Raw genomic sequence first — 19,821 nt, forward strand, 5'->3', positions numbered from 1 at the left:
GCTTGATCTTTTATTATAAACACCAGAACAACATTTCCCGAGGGCTGGAGAGATCACTCAGTGGTGTGCAGGGAACTAGGGTTTGGATCCAGGCACCCATGTGGTGGCTGCCAACTGTGAGGAATTCCAGTTACATGGAATCTGACACCCTCCTCTGATCTCAACAGGCATCACTCACATACATACATGCAAGCAAAACATTTATATCCATACAATAAAAGAAGGAAGTCTTTAGAGAAAAGGGTATAGCCTAGGCTAGGTTTGTATAGTGTAACAAGTTAGTTCTTAGTTCCATTATCAACTATTCTCTTAGGGTAAAACAGATTTCAATGGAAAAATAAAAAATAAAATAAAAGCCATATAAAAATGAAAATAAAAAATAACTGGACTTAAAATAATCCTGCTCATTTTTACTCCATGATAAAAATTTCATTGTAATATCAGCTTCCCTTTGAGATGTTGTTCTGCATTCTATACGAGTGTCTACAGCAATGTCAACAAAATGAGGTAGAAAAAAAAGTTGTTAGGGTGGTTGATGTTACAGGAAGAGAATTAGAGTTTATTCTCAATACCAAGTGGAAAAAATTGTCAACATGAGAGTTGAAGATGACTTAAATATTTAATGAGGCAGAACAAAAAAATCTGAGGTTTGATCTGCAATATCTTTATACAGTATAAAACGTTTTAGTTAATATTTCATGAAAATTAGAGGAGTAAAGGCATTCAGATTATACATTAGTAGAAGTAATATTTCTGTAATATGTTCTTTGATATTTAAATAGTCCCATTTTGGGTTTGCAAACTTGTTCCACATATGTATATGTATACATATATATATGTGTGTGTGTACACATATATGCATATATATGCTCATTTACTTGCTTTATGAGGTTGTCATTTACTTAATAATAATAAGATATTTTTGAAGGACTGCATAGCTTACTAGCTTTAGCATTGGCTCCCTAGTTATAGGTGCATATTCTGATTCTGTTTTCAGTATAGACTTTAATACCAGAGTATTCATAGTCCATAGCAAGGAGTATTCTTTTAGAAAAATGTTTGTCTTTTAATTTGTTATTTTGATTCTTCTAAATGAAGTTTATAACACTCTACTTTCCCTTGAGTTCGGGTAAAGTTTTTCAGGGTGATTTTACTTTGAAATTAGTCAAGGCTTTTCTTCTTGTTTTTGCACTGTAAATAATTACAACGTAAATCCACAGGAGCCATTACTTTTAGGATTTTAATATCTCACAATGTAGCTGAATACTGAATACCAATATAACCGAACACCAACCCATCCATAAACATTCTGGTTTATTCTTTTTGAAAACAGGACATGGAAGATGACCTGGACCACTACACCAACACTTACCTAGTCTACTCTAAGGATCCCGAGAATTGTCAGAAGTTCCTCAGCTCATCAGAAGTCATTAACTGGAAACAACATCTACAGATTCAAAGTAAGAGAAATATGTGGCTGTCGTTATCTCCTGTGTACACATGGTGGAAATCACTGTTCCTTTTGAACCTTACATCCCACACACATTTTTGCAAGTTATAGACAATTAGCATGCTGTTATCTGCTTATAAGCTCCATACCTACCACCTGCGAGGGCAACTCTCAAGAGCTGCGGGGTATAAAGTGTACAAAAAAATTTTAATGTCATTTCTTACTGCCTTAGGACTTAAGATTTCTTCTTTAGCATGCCCATATTTTACTAAAGTACATAAACATGGGGCAATAACCTCCCGTTCCATCACTGTTTTATTATATTGTCACATTTTAAAGGAATATTTTAATAAATAGGACTATGCTTTCTGAAGAAGTATGATCTAAGATTGAGTCCTGATTAAACCAATTGTTAGCTATGTGGGAAGGACTGAGTAATTTCTGTTTTGGAGACCAAAGATTGGTGAGAAAAAAATTATTATAAGACTATTCCAAACACACTCCTTAAGGGCCAGATGAGAAATTTAATAGAAACTTCTCAGGAATATCCTATCTAGCTTTGTAGAATTTCAAATTTTCAATATCAGTTCAAAACAACAATTATTTTAGCTTACAATTCCATGGGTAGGAAATTTCGATTGATCTCCGTTAGACAGCTCTGCTAGTCTAACCTAGATTCACACATATGGGTTTAGTTGTCTGAAGGTAATGATGAGCTCATAGAAATAGTTCACCTTGATCCCAGGTCTGGTATTTCATAGCACTGTTATTGCATTGGAAGGGGATTTACTGACATGCAAATGTCACAATATCAGGAACAGAAAGTGAAAGTCAACTTCGGTGCACAGTTCGAACCATGTTTACTAAATCACATTCTTCTCATGAACCCACTAAAGTTTTATGATTGAACCAACGTAATTAAGGGTTAAAGGAGTCATATTAGTGCAGTAGATAGGTACTGAGAACCTTATACTTTCATTTTAATGGATTGGGTATGTAGAAATCTCCCTTCAATTTCAGTTACCATACTTCTACCTCATCTTGTTTGGTAGCTATAACTGTACTCTTTATTGAAATTTTACATACCAACCACAGTTACCCCTTCCTCCTCTCTTCTCATTCCCTCCCCCATCTTCCTTCTACACCACCCACAATCCACTTCTTCTCAGTCTTCATTCAGAAGGGGTAAGTCCTCCCGTGGGAGTCAATGAAGCAGGGCTTATCAAGTTGAGGCAGGACCAAGCTCCTCCCCACTGTATCACGGCTTAGTAAGGCATCCCACCATAGAGAATAAGGTCCAAAGAGCCAGCTCATGCATCAGGGACAGGTCCTAGTTCCTCTACTAGGGGCCCACAAACAGACAAACCTGCACAGCTCTCACCCAGATTCAGAACACAGAGGTCAGTTCAATGCAGGGTGTCTAACTGCCTTTTCAGAGTCCTGAGCTCCCACAAGCTCAGGTCAGTTGTTTCTGTGGGTTTTCCATCATGATTTTGAAGCTCCTTGCTCAATATAATCCCTCCTCCTTCTCCAGCTGGACTATTGGAGCTTGGCACAGTGCTTGGTTGTGGACCTCTGCATCTGTTTCCATCAGTTATGGGATGAAGTCTCTATGATGACTATTAGGGAAGTCACCAGTCTGATTACAGGAGAAGGCTAGTACAGGCATCAATTCCAGTCTTGCTAGGGGTCTTACCTGGGGTCATCCTTGTGTGTTCCTGGGAGATTCCCTGGCACCATGTTTCTCTCTAATTTCATAACTCCTGAATATAACTGTACTCTTAAGTAGTTAAAGTTCGTGATACCATACAAAACTTAAATTTAGAAAAAGAGAGGGATACAACCTTTATCATATGAAGCTGGTCAGGATTTAACACAAGACTTGATGATTCTATGTTCATATTCCCTTTTATTCTACTGAATAGTCTTTCTCAAATGTTAAGATGAATAATGGTATATATCATTTGCTAACCTGTTTCCCCATCAAGGTACACAGTCAAGCCTGGACAAAGTGATAGAAAGTCTTGGAGCCATTAACTTGGGCAAAGTCAAGCATACACAGTGCTTTCTCTATATGATACTTGAAACAGCAAAGAAACTGGCTCCTTCCTTGGTGGATGGGAATAACTTTGTATGCAGAAGTGACACGTCCAAGCCCATGTAAGTGTTTCAAAGCTGTTCTGCACCAATCACTGTGTTATTAATGACATGCCTCCTGTGTTTGATTTCTGAAGTGATCGTTAGAAGGCTACCTTAAAGGATGGGGCTATAATCAAAGCACATATGATTCATCATTGTTTTAGAGTCTAGAAGGTAGAAATCAAGATCTGAGCAAGGCCATGCTGCATTGGAATGCACAGGATAGAATTCCTTATGTTCTTTTTCAACACACATTGCCATTCCAAGACTACCTTGGCTTTGGGCTGCAATGCTCCACTCACTAAACTCACTTTCATACAACATACTTTATCTTCTGTGTCTTTTCCTCTTTTGTTTGTTGTGAGGACACTTATCAATAGATTTGGGATGCACAGAATAACTGCGATGAGCTTATATTGAAGTCTTAGACTTGATGTCCACAGATCTTTTTTCTAAGCAAGATTATCTGCATAAAGGACTAGCAAGATGTCTCAACAGCTAAAGGTACTTGCTAAAAACTCTGAAGACCTGAATTCTGATTTTCATACATGAACATGTAACATCCATATATATACATATTGCATGCAATTAAAAATCTTACTTGCCGGTACAAGCTGAATGTACCTTACTCATTCCTTATCTTGTGTCTTCCATACAAAACTTCCAGCCATTTATAAAAATACTACAAGATTATTTTTAAAACATAACCTGTCTTTTAGACATAAGTCTAAAATCAGAGGTTGAGCCATGCTTTCAAACTAGTGTTCCCATGGATGTAGTCTAAGGAGGAAGAGGTTGACTTTACAGACTGGGGAAGCTAAAATAACACAAGCAAACTTTTGTCGTTTCAGTGTTATTTCCCACATAAAATAGAAAAGGAAGACACACATTAGAATTTGACAGATTGGTTCAAATCAGTTTACTTCATGTTAATTATTCTGGTTAGATTTAGAGGAAAGGGAACCTCATTCAAATTCTCTATCTCTCTCTTTTGCTCACTCACTAGCTCACTCTCATGCTCTTTCCTTCTCTCTCTCAGAAAGTCAATGAACACTGTAATATTGGTTTAGGTGACATGAAACATTTATGTGGATGATTTAATATTGTTTCTAGTGTTGGAGCTAAATGCAGAATGTGCTGATGCTATGCCATCACTTTGCTGCAATTCTACTTGACCTTCATGAGCTCAGGTCTCCAAGATTAGCTCCTCTCTGTCTAAAACTTCCCTCCCCTATGCAGATCAGTCTTTACACTAATGACTTACTTCGTTATCCAGTTCTACTCACAAGTTACTTCACCAGAGTTCTGGGTAAAGCACTTCAATAAATTCGCCACTGCACAGGGTTCACATTTATTTTACTCAGCACTCATGAGTATTTGAAACTAGTTAATTTATTCTACAGATTTGCAAGAGTTAGGATCATCAGGAGCTGGCACACAGTGGGTTTTAAACCAATACATATTGCAGTGAATTCTCTTCATGCAACAATTGAATCCTAATAAAAATATTTTGAACGCATTTTACATTGTCCCCATTTATGTTTAGTGTAATGCTTACGAGAACCATAAGCCAGCAGTGAGTATGTGACTTAAGGATGTTCAAATCTAAAGCCTTTTGAGGAATTTTCCTGCTGGAAGTACCCTCTTCTCCTGTCTACTGCATGTCAGCCTAAAGAACGCTCCCATCCAAAAGCCACTGAGAACTTTTGTCCTACTGTGAGCTAAAAGCCCAATCTCTTGACAGAAAGCAGAATCTAGTGGTGGAATAGTTTGCTTAGCACATGGATGAGTGAACCAGAGTTGAAAAAAGAGTGTCTAGCTCCACCTTCAGAGCTTATTCCAAAATGACTCCTGAAACCTCCCCACACCATTGCAGGTGTCATCAGGCATCAGACTCAGTAATGTGGGCTATCTTGATTCCACATAGCTGTTAATCTTTGCACTTGACTTTGTCTTTTGTTCAACATAATGCCTTAGGACTGGAAGATACCAAAGTCTATGGTTCTGAACTTTGGCTTTTCTGCTTGCTACATATGTTTTGGGAAGTTTGCTTGTCCACAAAACTGTTTCTTTTTACATAAAGCGAGACTGATCATATTTAAGCTCCCTAAGTGAAAGAGCATATTTGAACTCTCTAGCTGAGTCATGGGCAAACAATAACTGCAAATGTTGCCTGGAGCATTTTTCCTAGCTATTAGGCACTGAATCTGAGCCCCCATCACACTAACATGCTACTCTATAGTGCAAGTTGCTTATTAGCCCTTCTCACTAGATGGGGAAACACAAAAAGTGAAGAACAATTAATCAACACTTAATGCACACAGTGTTGATAGGAGCTCAAGCACTCTGGCTACAAAGCACACAGTCTTAGTGATTCTACTGTCTGCCTCCTGTGGCAATTTAGGGGAAAATGAATAAAATTATTCATAACCTATGTGACTAAGGGCTGCTCTTTCCTCTTATTCCCAATAGTAATCAAGAATTGTTCAAACTCACCTCCCTGGATGTTACACATGCTGCGTTGGTGAATAGCATCTGGCATTATGGTGGCAATGAGAAAAGTCAGAAATTCATTGAGCGCTGTATCCACACCTTCCCCAGCTCCTGTATTATGGGGCCAGAGGGGATTCCCGTGTCCTGGGGCCTGATGGACCACACTGGAGAAATGAGAATGGCAGGCACCTTGCCTCAGTACCGCAACCAGGGTCTCCTTTACCATGTTGCCTCCCACCAGATTCAAACTCTAGATGATCTTGGCTTCCCTATGTATGCACATGCGGATAAAGCTAACTTCAACATTCAAAGAGTGGTTGCCAGGCTGGCTCATGTCCCCATGCCCTGTACTTGGAACCAGTGGAATTATGAGCCTCTATGAAGCTGAAAAAAGTGATGAGGATACAGTCCTTGTAGACGGAGAAACAGCTGAGTGAACAGAGAGAAATAATAAATGGTCATTAGGTGACGTGTGTTTCTAGAAAGCAGGGGTATATCATGAACTGCACACACAGTTTCTCTGCCTTCACATTGCTCACACACTTAACTCCACTTCCTTGTCATGCAGAAGGTCACTGTCTCCTGCTCCAACTCTGTCACAGGTCTCACATTCTCAAGATGCCTCCAACACAGTGGTTCTCAAACTTCCTAATTCTGATACCCTTTAATACAGTTCTTCATGTTGTGGTGAACCCTAACCATAAAATTATTTTTGTTGCTACTTTATAACTGTTACTTTGCTACTGTTAAGAATCATAACATATATATCTGAGTTTTCTGGTGGTCTTAGGCAACCCTTTGAAAGGGTCATTCAACCCCCAAAGGTTTTGCAATCGAAGGTTGAGAACACTGCTCTAATGCATTTAACTGAATCAGTTTCTTTTCTACTTTGCTTTTACAGATTCTGATCCATTCCCATTAGCAAGTAGGTTTGTTTTGTGACCTGCCGCACCATACATTAAAACCTCATCTGGCTTTCTGTTGTTTATCTCTGATTGACTGGAGAAGTAGCTTGTCATCTATAAATACCTATTCAAAATCTTTATCTCCCAGGTCACTTCCTAGGTGTTATTTTTTATGTAAAAACTACTATACATGCATGCACAGATGCACAATGTGTGTGGTGAAATTGTAGAATTAGTAAGAAATAAACTAGGGATCAGCAGGTACAGATACTGCAGCCAAGCCTGGATACTTGAGGTCAATTCCTAGGAACCACATTGTGGAAGAAGAAACCAGTTCCAGCAAGTTGTCCTCTGTCCTCCACAGGTGTTCTGTGACATGTATAATCACAAATAAATAATAAATAAATGTAATTTTAAAAAAGGACTAGGTTCCTGTAATTTACAATGACTTTTCACTATTAGTTTCCACACCAGGAAAGAGAAGTTAGCATTGTTCTCAAGGTTGAGTTTTGTTACTTCATTCTAATGTTCATATTTAATAAAACTATTCTTTATTTATGGAAGCTCAAATGTTAGAAGGCAGAGCACTGTAGGGAGAGGAGGAAACAACAGCATTCAAACCAGGAAAGTGAATGTCTTTTAGGTAGGACAGAGAAAAAAAGGGAGGGTGAGGAAATCAGTGTAACAGTTCCTCAGAAAGTTTGAAATAGGTCTAACTCAAGGCCCCGTGTATCACTCTTGGCCTTATACCCAAAGGATACTCAATCATACCACAAGGACACTTGCTCAGCTGTATTCAGAATAGCTTTATTTTAATAGTCAGAAACTGAAAACAACCTAGGTGTCCCTCAATTGAAGAATGCATGAATAAATGTGATACTTTTGCACATGGAAACTTGGCTGTCAAAAACAATGACACCAGGAAATTTGAAGGCAAATGAATGGAAGAAAAAATCATTCTGATTGAAGTATCCCAGCCCTTTGAGATACAAACATGGTATGTACTCATTCATGGTAGATATTTACTGTAAAGTAAATGATAATCTTGCCATAATCCAAAGCCCTAGAAAGGCTACATAGAAAGGAGGGCCCAAGGGTGGGGAGATATGGATCTCCTCGAGAAGGAGAAATAGAAGAGATCTCCTGGGTGGACATGGGGGGCAAGTGGGCATGGGAACTTGTGGGATAGGGTTTGGGTGGACAGAGAGGGAGAGTACTGGGATGACTGGAAAGGGGGACTTTACAGAGTTGGGTAGAAGCCCGATGCAAGAGAAACTCCCACAAGTCTATAAGGATTGCCCCAGCTGAGACTCTTCCAAACTTTTGTTAATATCTAGAAATAGCTTCTCTAGGATCATGAATTATAGGCTCGATGTCCTTTATTTATGGCTAGAAACCAATTATGAGTGAGTACATCCCATGTTCATCTTTTTGGGTCTGGGTTACCTCACTCAGGATGGTGTTTTCTATTTCCATCCATATGCATGCAAAATTCAAGATGTCATTGTTTTTCACCGCCGAGTAGTACTCTAATATGTATATATTCCACACTTTCTTCATTCATTCTTCCATTGAAGGGCATCTAGGTTGTTTCCAGGCTCTGGCTATTACAAATAATGCTGCTATGAACATAGTTGAACAAATGCTTTTGTAATATGATAGGGCATCTCTTGGGTAAATTCCCAAGAGTGGAATTGCTGGGTCCTGGGGTAGGTTGATCCCGAATTTCCTGAGAAACCGCCACACTGCTTTCCAAAGTGGTTGCACAAGTTTGCATTCCCACCAGCAATGGATGAGTGTACCCCTTACTCCACAACCTCTCCAGTAAAGGCTATCATTGGTGTTTTTTATTTTAGCCAATCTGACAGGTGTAAGATGGTATCTCAAAGTTGTTTTGATTTGCATTTCCCTGATCGCTAAGGAGGTTGATCATGACCATTTTTATTTATATCATAATAGTGTGTATTCATATTTCTTGGCATTAAGGGCATTTTCATACAAACATGAAACGTAATTTTGAGTGTATTCCACACCCTACTCCCCTCACACATTTTTCCCATCATTTACTCTTCCTGTTAGTAGCTCTTGTTTTCACATATATAAACATCTGAATATATATTCTAAGAACATACACACACACACATATATATATGTATATATATATATATGTACAGTCAGATATATGTCTACACACTCATATATATGTAAACCCAGAAGTGAGAGAAAATATGTGATATCTGATTTTTGGAGATTGACTTGATTGGTTTATTATTATTATTTCAAGTTGCACAGATTTCTAGCAAATGACACAGCTTCACATTTATGGCTGGGAAGTCCATTGTGTATTTTGTTTGTTTGTTTGTTTTTTGGTTTTTAGAGACAGGGTTTCTCTGTAGCTTTTGGAGCCTGTCCTAAACTAGCTCTTGTATACCAGGCTAGCTTCGAACTCACAGAGATCTGCCTGCTTCAAACGTCTGAATGCTGGGATTAAAGGATGTGTCACTACCACATGGCTCCTGTTATGTAATTAAGCTACGTGTCTTTAGCCATTCTTCCACTGTTATCAGCACCTATGTTTATTCCATAACGTGCTGCAAACAGCAACTACATCAATTGTTGATCAGCAGTTATCTTTGTCCTGTGCTAACTTGACCTTCTCTGTGTAGCTGCGTTGGAGTGGTAAACCTGGTCATGTGGCAGCTCTAATTTTAGTTTTTGAGGAGCCTACATGGTGACTGGACTAACTTTTATTGAAGCCAGCAATATAGGAGGGATCCTTTTTGTGCTCACAGTCACCAGCTCTTGATATTTGTTTTCTTGATAGCTGCCATTCTCAATGCAGTAAGAAGGAAGTTCAGCACTGTCTTAATTTGCAGTACTCTGATGATTAGGGGATTGGTCTCTTATTTTAAATGTCTACTAGTGGGGCTGGAGAGATGGCTCAGAGGTTAAGAGCATTGCCTGCTCTTCCAAAGGTCCTGAGTTCAATTCCCAGCAACCACATGGTGGCTCACAACCATCTGTAATGGGGTCTGGTGCCCTCTTCTGGCCTGCAGGCATACACACAGACAGAATATTGTATACATAATAAATAAATAAATCTTTAAAAAAATAAATGTCTACTAGTCATTTATAGTTCTGTGTTTGAGAACCTTACTCATTTATTCAGCTCATTTATTAATTGGGTCATCTGACCTATTCTTTTTAAAAGTTCTTCAAGTATTCTAAGTACTAATTCCCTGTCATATGTACAGTAAAGACTGTCTTCCATTCTATAGCTCATTCTTCAAGCATCTGTTCATCACTTGCTTCATTCCACAGGTTGTAATAAATTAGAGTTAGTCATTGTTCTCGAGCATTAAACTAGATTAAACCTCTAAGCAATATTACCAATGAAAAAGGTTTTTCTTTGAAATAAAGAAGAGTAATGGTGGAGTTCTAACAAGAAACCTGTGATGGCATCATATTTGAGAGCTATTGAGGTATGTGATTAAAGTGTATTGGAATCTACACATGTTTAATGTATGAGAACATTCCAGACATTGCAAAGGAGAAAAAAATTTAAAACAGAGCATATACAGAAATAGAAATATATGATATTTTCAGCTCAATATTTATGTTATTTATCCATTGATCCATCTATCTATCCACCTAACTATTCTTCATCTATATAATATTTTATTTATTTTATATTTATGCCTTGGAATCCTGAGGGACAGATTGGGAGACAAAATAAGAAATGATTCAAGATGCTTTCTGGCAGAAAGACTCATGAGTAAAATTTTTCAAAATATTTAATACTAACAAAATACCTATGCAGTAACAGACAAAAAGAACATTATTCTACATGATAGATTCTCAGATGCAGGAGGGTGCCGTCTATATTGGCATATTATTTGTGTTTTAATAAATAAAGCTTGTCTGAAGACCAGAGTACAAAGCCACCACACTAGTCAGTCATACACGCCAGGAAGTGGTGGCACACACCTTTAAATCCCGGGTCACACTAGTTAGCCATATAGGTCGGGCTTTAATTCCAGCAGTAGAGAGGATTATAAAATGGGAGAAGACAGGTATCAGTCTCCATCTCAGTCTCAGGATTCAAAGCAGAATCGCCCATTTTGGTCTTAGGGAGCCGGTGGCAGGCTGCTTTGCTTTTCTGATCTTCAGTTAGAGCTCTAATATCTGTCTCTGGATTTTTATTATTCATGCTACAGCCCTCCAAGTTCTCACATTAACTAAACCTTTGAGTCAATTTGGGGAAGACCCAAAGTTTGGTATTCTTCTATTACAGTTGCTCATCCTGGGAATATTTGTCTTTCTCCCCTAAGTTTGTAGTACAACTTGAATGAAATTATAAGATATGATTCCACACCAAATCAGTTAAGTCAAGAACACACACTGTTTTGTCAGTAGGATGGCAGAGACACTGAAGAATTGTCTTCAATTCCTTATGGAGTCAAAGAATTTAGCTTTCAGAAGTAGCAAATCCATGAGTTAAAGAACAGACATGTCCAATCTTCCCTTTGCAATGTAGGTGACACAGTCAAACTGGCTAGTAAAATAGAAAATTCCTATGAACTCTACTATGAGTTCCTATACATATGTGCACTTTAAAAATTGATAAATTACACTGAGGTGTTGGGTCACTTGGCCAGCATGCGTAGGGTCTTGAGTGCTAATTCCAGCTCTACAAAAAATAAATTAAAACTGAGAAATGGTTTATGAGATAGTTAGGAGATATGAAATTCAGAGACTTATTAGAATATCAATCTTGGAAGAATTTTGAAACTTCAAAAATTCAATAGCACTTAGTGACAGGTTTTTTTTTAGGTAAAAATTAAGGTTTTCTTGAGACATGATCTTACTGTTTTGACCATGAGCTCTGAAAGATTCACCTGTTTCTGCCTCTCAAGTACTAAGATTAAAGTCCTGGTCCACTATGCAAGTATAACACAGTTTTAAAATGAGTAAACTAAAGAATATGAATTTTTAGAGAAGAGAATGACCATTTACCTAAGTCCAGCAGAGAGTGAGAATTTTTCGGTTGACCAGATTGCAAAAGGATGAAAGATAATTCAAAACGATGGGCTGATCGACACAGACTCTGTTGAGCCAGCAGAGGGCAGCAGCAGTAGCCAAGTCCTCTAGCAGGAGTGGATGCTTGAAATAAACTCATCTTGACCTTAGCCTACAGCTCTTAGTAAGTACTGCAGGTCTTCTATTATAACTCAACCTTTGGAAACTGTTATGTTAAGACATTGGCAGCTACATCACATGAAAATGCGAAAATGCTCTGGAAGAGTACATCTCCAAAGAAGGGGTCTTAAAGTGGAGTCTGCGAGGAATGAATTCATCTTTCTCACCTTCAAGGGTTCGTCATTGTGTTTCAGGGGTCATCCACACAGGGGATGCTAATGAGATTTTTCATTATGAATCCCTGTTTTCAGAGTAGAAAACAAGCAGAAATTATAACTAGAAATCACTACACCTGTAACTCAGCATCACTGTTCCCCACTGTACCCACCAGATTTCCTAATTCTCCGTAAGAACTGAAAAGTGGTAATTACTGAATACACTAAATAATGAACAAATCAAAATAAAGTAATATAAAGGTTCTTTTAGTTCTATTTTATTTTACTTCTCACATATATAATTTTTCATAGCTAATATTCAGTTATTGCTTAATAAATGTAGAAATTCTTATACCATACACAATATAACAAGTATTTCATTTAACTAAAATGTTCAGAACCAGGGAGAATGTAAGAACTAGAGGATGGGGAGGAGAGCTATGAAATGCTTTCTTCTGGACGTGACGTGGCTGATGCAAACAAAAACTCACAACAGCTGCGATTACTTGCAAAGGACATGCTCAAGATCAAGCAGTTGAAATCTCAGCATGAACATGGCAGTGGTTAATGAAGCCCCAAACTAGTTGAGGAGTTACTGGCAATTCCTTGGGGAAGGAGAGTCAGTTTTCCTTAAAAGGTGGCCACTAGTAGGGGCTGTCCACACCCAAGGGGATGGCTCCACACCCATGCACATCTGAGGGCAGCACTCATTGGCCTCAGTGGAACACACACACATACAAGACAAAAAGTTTGGAAAAGCCATGTTGAAGGACAGTGTAGAGAATGTGGGCAGTGGATATAATAAGAATACATTACATACACATATGAAATTGTCAAATATATGTGAGGTAAAATTATATATATATATATATAAATTAGAAATAGAAGAATTAGAATAAAAATGTCTAATTTAATTTGAAAGAAAAATAAAGCTATAGTGGCAATCCCTTTTAGCACTGTCTTAGTGACCTTTCTAATTCCATGACAAAATAGCATTACCAAAACAACTTACAGAAGAAAGAGTTTATCCAAAACTTAGAGTTTCAGAGCATCCATGAGCATCATGATGGAGAGCATGGAATCAGGCAGGCATGGTGCTAGAAAAGTAGCTGAGAGCTTACATCCTGATTGGCAGGTAAGAGGTAGAGGGAGAGCTAACTGGGAAGGACTCAAGCTTTTGAAACCTTAAAGCCTGCCCCAGTGACACACCACTTCAACAAGACCACACCTCCTAATATTTCCAAAACAGTTTTATCCAACTGGGACCAAGTATTCAAATATATTAGCCCCTGAGGGCCATTCTCATTCAAATCACCAGACTCCTTCTTTTTTTTAAAGATTCGTATCAATCCATTTGATAACATGTTATTGAGAAAAGAACTGGCATGATGGTCATACGACCCTGAATGCACCTGATCCCCTTTGATCTTGGAAACCAAACAGGGCTGTCCTTGTTAGTACTTAGATTGGAAGAAAGGGGTGATGAATTGAATTGTCCTCTTCATTATTGGAAAGAATGTTCATTTCTGTGGCTTCTAGTTGTTGGCAGTAGAGGCCATGTTTTGACAGCAAGAAGTTCTGCTTAGGTCAGTAGATTTCCCAGGGGTTCACTTAAATTCAGGGAAGAGAGAGATAGATGATTGATTTTCATGAAGTCCAAGCCACATATTAGTAGGACATTAGCATTTCCTTCTTTTATGAATGTATACATATGATTACAGTAAATTTGCATTCATGCTTGCTGTGCCCTTAATGGTGACAATATAATTTCATGTCTGATTTCTTTTGCTGAGGGTAAACTGAAACATCATTTACTCTTAAATATTTAATGTAATAACATAATCATTTAATAAATAGTTGTACTCACTACTAGACTTTGCCATTAGATCTTTGTTAGCTAAGGAGTTAATCATCATTTGCAACTTAAATAAATGTATTTCAGTACCATTTTGTTTTCTCCATAATCCACATGTTTAATTTACTTATCCTGAAGAGGGGTCCAGAGGCTTCACCAGATTACCAAAGAGTTCACTGAATATGGTTGCTTAATAGCTGCGCTTTCAGGGAAGAAGAGCTCAGTGGCCAGCTTTTAATTATGTTAACAAAATATCAGGTAACAAACAGAAATCAATAGCACAACAAAACACTCTAGGCTAGAGAGATGGGTTGGTGGTCAGCAACACTTTCTGCTAAACCAGGAGAACTGGAGTTTGGATACAACACCCATGTCAGATGGTTCACAAATACCTGTAACTCTAACTCCAAGGGATGTGACACCCCCACTGGCTCCCACAAGTACACACACACACACACACACACACACAATATATACACTCACACAGATACAAGCACATGTATATTCACACAATTAGAATAAAATAATTTTTAAAAATTCTTGGCAATCCAGAAAATGAGAGAAGACCAAGTGTGCTTTTTTTCTAGAATTCTTTTCCAAAGCAATTTGGAATTTACCAGCTCTCATTTGTAATTGGTACTCTGTAGGGACTCAGCTTGGCATGACTACAGCCATGCTGAGTTAGTTATAAATGCAATGAGTTTCTCAAGTAACATGACCTATTCTCCTTACATAGTTTTCTAGTTTAGTAAAAGCAGACAACATTACTGAGTCACATGTGGAGCAAAAAGTCAATTGCTGAGAAAGTTATGTCTGCTAAAGTTGCCTCAAGCTCTGACCTTGAGTCAGCAATGAACACCTGGGAAATTGATCTCATGTGTTTGTCTCTAGGGGAAATCAAATATTCATCTCCATGGCAACCAGTTTGCTTTGAAAGTGTTCTGAAGTCTAAAATTAGCTTTCTTTGTGAATGAGAATACTATTGTTTTCTATGTAAGTTTGAGTAATAAAAAATATCCTAGTATTATTTATATTCATTAAAATGATACAGATTAAGTATATATCATCCCTATGACTCTTGACAACTATATGTGTGCCCAACAGATGGATTATATGCATGAGACAAACACACCCATAGCTCTTCTTAGGGAAGAATTGCAGTTCTTACAGAAGAAATAAAGTGACACATGAGAGAAATTACAGACAGGAGCAACTGGTCATTATAGTCAGTAACTACACAGCTCTTCCAGGTGGGGCTCCCTATCAGAGTCATTCATCTGGTGAGGCTGACCTTCTGGATACTAGTTGTCACCTCCTGTACACCACCCACTGTCTTCTGTATGAGAAAGTCAGAGACACCCCCAATTCCACTGTTAGGAATCCTACAAAAATCTCAAGCCAAACTGTTTATAATTCATAATGCTGCTGACCTGAGGACAGCCCCACAAGGGGCAGCTGTGATTCACCAGAGGCTTTGGTGGGTCCCCTGGCAGGTGGCCTGAGGTCTTGGCAGGAAACAGAAAGAAAAGCCATGCAGAGAGAGCTTGGGTATAGAGTTTATTTAGTGGGTTATGGAAAGAGAAGGGAGGGGGCAAACGGAGAAGGGGAATGCTGTGGGACAATGGTCTTGTACATTGTAAAGATTTGTCAGTTGTATTTTAATAAAATGCTGATTGGCCAGTGGCCAGGCAGGAAGTACAGGTGGGGCAACCAGGCAAGAAACAGAGGCAGAGCAATGAATGAGAACAGGAGAATTCTGGGAAGAGGAAAGCTCAGTCTGCAGATACAGAGTAAGCAAGATAAGAAAGCCTCACTGATAAAGGCACTAAGCCACATGGCTAATACAGACAAGAATTATGGGCTAATGTAAGATGTAAGAAAGAGACAATAAGAAGTCTGAGCTAATGTCCCCTCTGTGTATTTCTTTGGGACTTAACAACTGTGTGCCAGGCAGGATAGAAACCTCTGTCAACAGAGGAAGAGAAGAGAGAGAGGCAGAGTCTGCCTCTCCAGAAGAAAGGCAGATAGACACAGAGGGAGAGGGTGGGAGAGCTCCTTGCCTTGGCAAAAGGGGGAGGTTTTAATCAGTGAATGAGTGAATGGATGAATATTAGTCGATTGGTAATGAGGTTCACAGGATAATTGTGAGAGTTTGGCTTAAAGCTGTAGTAAATGTTTTAAAAAGTCAAAACAACTTCCAGATTGAGATTTTTTATCAAGACTTGGTTTCTCTGTTGCTTTGAAGCCTGTGCTCTCCTTGAACTCAGAGAGATCTGCCTGCCTCTGCCTCCTGAGTACTGGGATTAAAGACGTGTGCTACCACTGTGCAGCCAGTCTATGTCTTCCTACGAGGGTTGTTGAATTGTAGGGAAATGAGGAACCATGACAACTTGGAGAAGGCTTTTATTAGGGAAATATCTCAGAACATAATAACTGCAAACATTTGAAAAGCAAGAAGGAAAAACACTTGGTACATTTGTGTTTCATGTAGAAATAAGTAATTTCTACTTGCCAGTGTTATTTCTGGCTGAGGGCAGGTCAAATGTCACTTAACCATAAATTTGGTCAAGTTAGTTAACAGGATCTTGGTTTCTTTTTTTTTTTTTTTCAGTTTGCCAAGCTGTGACTGTTTTATTAACTGACCAGATTACAAAAATACCATGGGCAACACCTTAGTTCATCCGTCTAATAAGCCTGTTTATCTGGTCTTCCCTATTGCCAGCATCTCCACCTTCCACAAAATGAGTTGTCTTCTTCTTCATTCCACCTCGTGGAGAAGATAATTTGAAGGGCCACAGGAAGTTATTCGCTTCCTTGAAGCGTTTTCCAACTGTATAGATCTCATGAATTAGATCCTCCATGCAGATGATGCTGTATTTACCAAGAGATCGAGCAATCAAGGAATTATCTGTCAAGGCAATTCTCTTCTTATGAATTTTGCCATAGCCGAGTTTGTAGATGAGCTCATTTACTGACTTCAGATTGGGGTACCCCCATGCAATGTATGGTTCCACAATCCTCAGCATGTTGATTGAAGCCTTGTTGAGCTTGACAAAGGTGCCGTTGAAGATCTGCCGAAGACGGAGAAGCTGCAACACCTTGCGCACCTTTGGGCTCACACCATTGATACCTCAGATTCTGATGACGAAGGCCAGCTTCGGTTCTGCGGGCACATAGAAGTTTCCAGCTTTCCTTGCCATCCTGGCCATGCGAATCTCTGTCCGGTACATCTGCCTGTACTCCTTATGATAGTGCTTTGCCTTCTCATAGATGAGCTTCCTCTGGGCCCTTCGCAGCGACTTCAGGGCAATCTTCTTCCGAAAGCGCTTCACCTTCAACTCTGCGAAATTCCTTCGCTTTTTCTTCAGCGTTTCTGGCACAGAAGGAACCTTCTTTTTCTTCAGGGTTCCTGGTGCAGCAGGAACCAACCTTCTTTTTCTTCTGGGTTCCCGGTGCAGCAGGAACCTTTTTCTTCTCCGGCACAGCCTCCATGGTTCCAGGCGGAAAAAAAGAGGAAGTCCAGGAACTTGGTTTCAATGGATCAGTGATTTGGACAGTACAGTTAAACATTTCTAAGGACCAGGATGCCAGGGTGGTGTTTATATCAAAGGACTTTTTACTGTAAGTTCAACCCGTTTGGGGAATGGGTTTAAAGAGATGTTGTAGGCTAAAAGGAGCAAAATATGGCCACATTTCGGTTAATAAGTATTTTTCTTCTCATTTTCTGTTGGGTATTAGCATGTCAGCTCATCTTTCATGAGATAAAGAGGATCCATGCTCCTTCCTGGTAAACAGATCTGGGGATCAGTCTACATTAAGTCAGGTGAGTTGAATAGGTTCTCGCAATAAGTTCTTTATGAGGACAGGGTGAAATGGAAGTTTCTTTAATCATTATTGTTTGGCTGACTCACAGAGTCTGGGCAAAGGTGAGCCTCATCAGCCCTTAAGATTGACATATACTAGAATAAATTTTGGGCTTCCTTCAGAACTAGCTCAGTAGATTTTCATGTATATTTATTTAAAGGGTATTGCTAAGGATTTTTGCCTTCACTGTCAAAGAATCCAGAATATTAATGAGTAGAAAACACCATCTGTACTTGTTTTGGAGATAATTTTGAACTGTTGAAACTCTGGTACACTACATTAAGAATTACACTAATATAGCAATTTTGGAAAAATGTTACTTCTTATTTATTTAAAAGAAAACAAGCTATCTTTTTTTCATTTTACATACCAATCCCAGTTCCCACTCCCTCCTCTCCTCTCATTTCCCCCACTTCCCCCCCACCCTTCATCCACTGCTCAGAGAGGGTGAGGAACGTTACTTTGGGGAAGGTCCAAGGTCCTTTCCACTATATTTAGACTGAGCAAGGTATCCATCCAAAGAGAATAGGTTCCAAAAAAAAAGCCAGTAGAAGCAGTAAGGATAAATCCTGGTGCAAATTTCAAACTAGGAAAACTAGAAGAAGAAAAAAACATCCTGTGAAGTAACTGTCAGGCACCAGCCCAGACATAAATTGTTTTTCATACCAGAGTGGAAGTGTGGGAATAAATAAAGACACAATTTACACAGCAGGATCAGAAGGAAGTTTCAAAGATCATTCAAATCCTGAAATTCACACACATTAATTTTCCAAACAGCTTTTATATCAAGGTAAACTGAGTGGGAAATTTAGCCATAAAGTTTATTAGCACATGTTTCCTAAGTAGCAGGGGAATGACTTAGGTCATGTCTTTGTCTACATCTAGTTTGTCACATAGACTGAAAAACACCTCTTGCCCTCAGGTGACCTTTGTGGAGGCCCAAAGAGGCCAAAGGTCAGAGAGTTTTGGACTTGTTTCTAGTTTATTCAAGGTTATTGTACTTCTACCTCAAACAAAGCTCCCACCTAGTTGGAAATCAGAGAGTTCTGCTCTCTCAAGGCACTGTCAACAGGTGCGGCTAGTTGCCAGGTCTTGTGCTCCTGAAATAGTGGCGTAGTTGGTTCCTGCCTAACACAAAAGTCTAAGGATCCAACTCAGTTCCATTTCCCTTTATGGAAATAAATTGGGATTCCACCCAGGGAGTGGTTTGCTTAAAGAGTGTTTGGTCTAGGCTATGAGTCTAGGGCAGTGTGTGAGCATGATGATTGTAGCCAGTGACTTTCAATTGGTATGGTAAGGCAGTATTTTGTCTTACTCCTACCTTTTGGAGTTAGGGGTATATTAAGCAGTTGGAAATTAAACATGGGTGAATTTTCAGTAGTCACTGAAATATTCCCTCCTGATACTATCCTATATGTTTCTGCATTTTATTATTTTCACTCCTGTCTTTGTATTCTTTACTATATTTCTAAATTTCCATGCCTTCACCCTGGGGAAATGTATTTTTGTCTAGGCTGGCCCCTGACAAATCCCCTAATTTACAATAGAAGAAGCAGAATGACGTTAGCATATCCTTGCCACTTGTTAGGATGGCTTCAGGTTGTTTTACTATCGAAGAGCTAGGCAACCAACTCCTGTGTGGAAGGCACAAATTGTGCTTTGTATATTGCTCAGAATTCTCTGACCACCACATAATGTAGAATATGGGCCTGTATAATTCAGTCCCCACAATTCCCTCCTTTCTATTAATTTTAATAAAGC

General features: G+C 38.9%; 2 protein-coding genes and 1 pseudogene across 3 annotated transcripts in view; 2 read left to right on the top strand and 1 right to left on the bottom strand.

The window, feature by feature from the left end:
- The window catches only part of LOC119812899 (glycine N-acyltransferase-like protein Keg1), a 51,749-nt gene extending 44,338 nt beyond the window's left edge, over window positions 1–7,411 (top strand). For both annotated transcript variants that reach the window (XM_038327928.1, XM_038327920.1), the window contains exons 4-6: window positions 1,334–1,460; window positions 3,439–3,610; window positions 6,062–7,411. In XM_038327928.1, the coding sequence (XP_038183856.1) occupies window positions 1,334–1,460; window positions 3,439–3,610; window positions 6,062–6,464 (702 nt within the window). In that variant the 3' untranslated portion in view covers window positions 6,465–7,411. The remainder of the gene's footprint in view (window positions 1–1,333; window positions 1,461–3,438; window positions 3,611–6,061) is intronic.
- LOC119812916 (glycine N-acyltransferase-like protein Keg1) overlaps window positions 1–19,821 on the top strand; it is a 46,694-nt gene that overhangs the window by 6,909 nt on the left and 19,964 nt on the right. The window lies entirely within an intron of this gene.
- LOC119812936 lies at window positions 16,808–17,688 on the bottom strand (annotated as a pseudogene).

The sequence above is a fragment of the Arvicola amphibius genome, chromosome 1 (assembly GCF_903992535.2).
Source record: "Arvicola amphibius chromosome 1, mArvAmp1.2, whole genome shotgun sequence".
Classification (NCBI taxonomy): Eukaryota; Metazoa; Chordata; class Mammalia; order Rodentia; family Cricetidae; genus Arvicola; species Arvicola amphibius.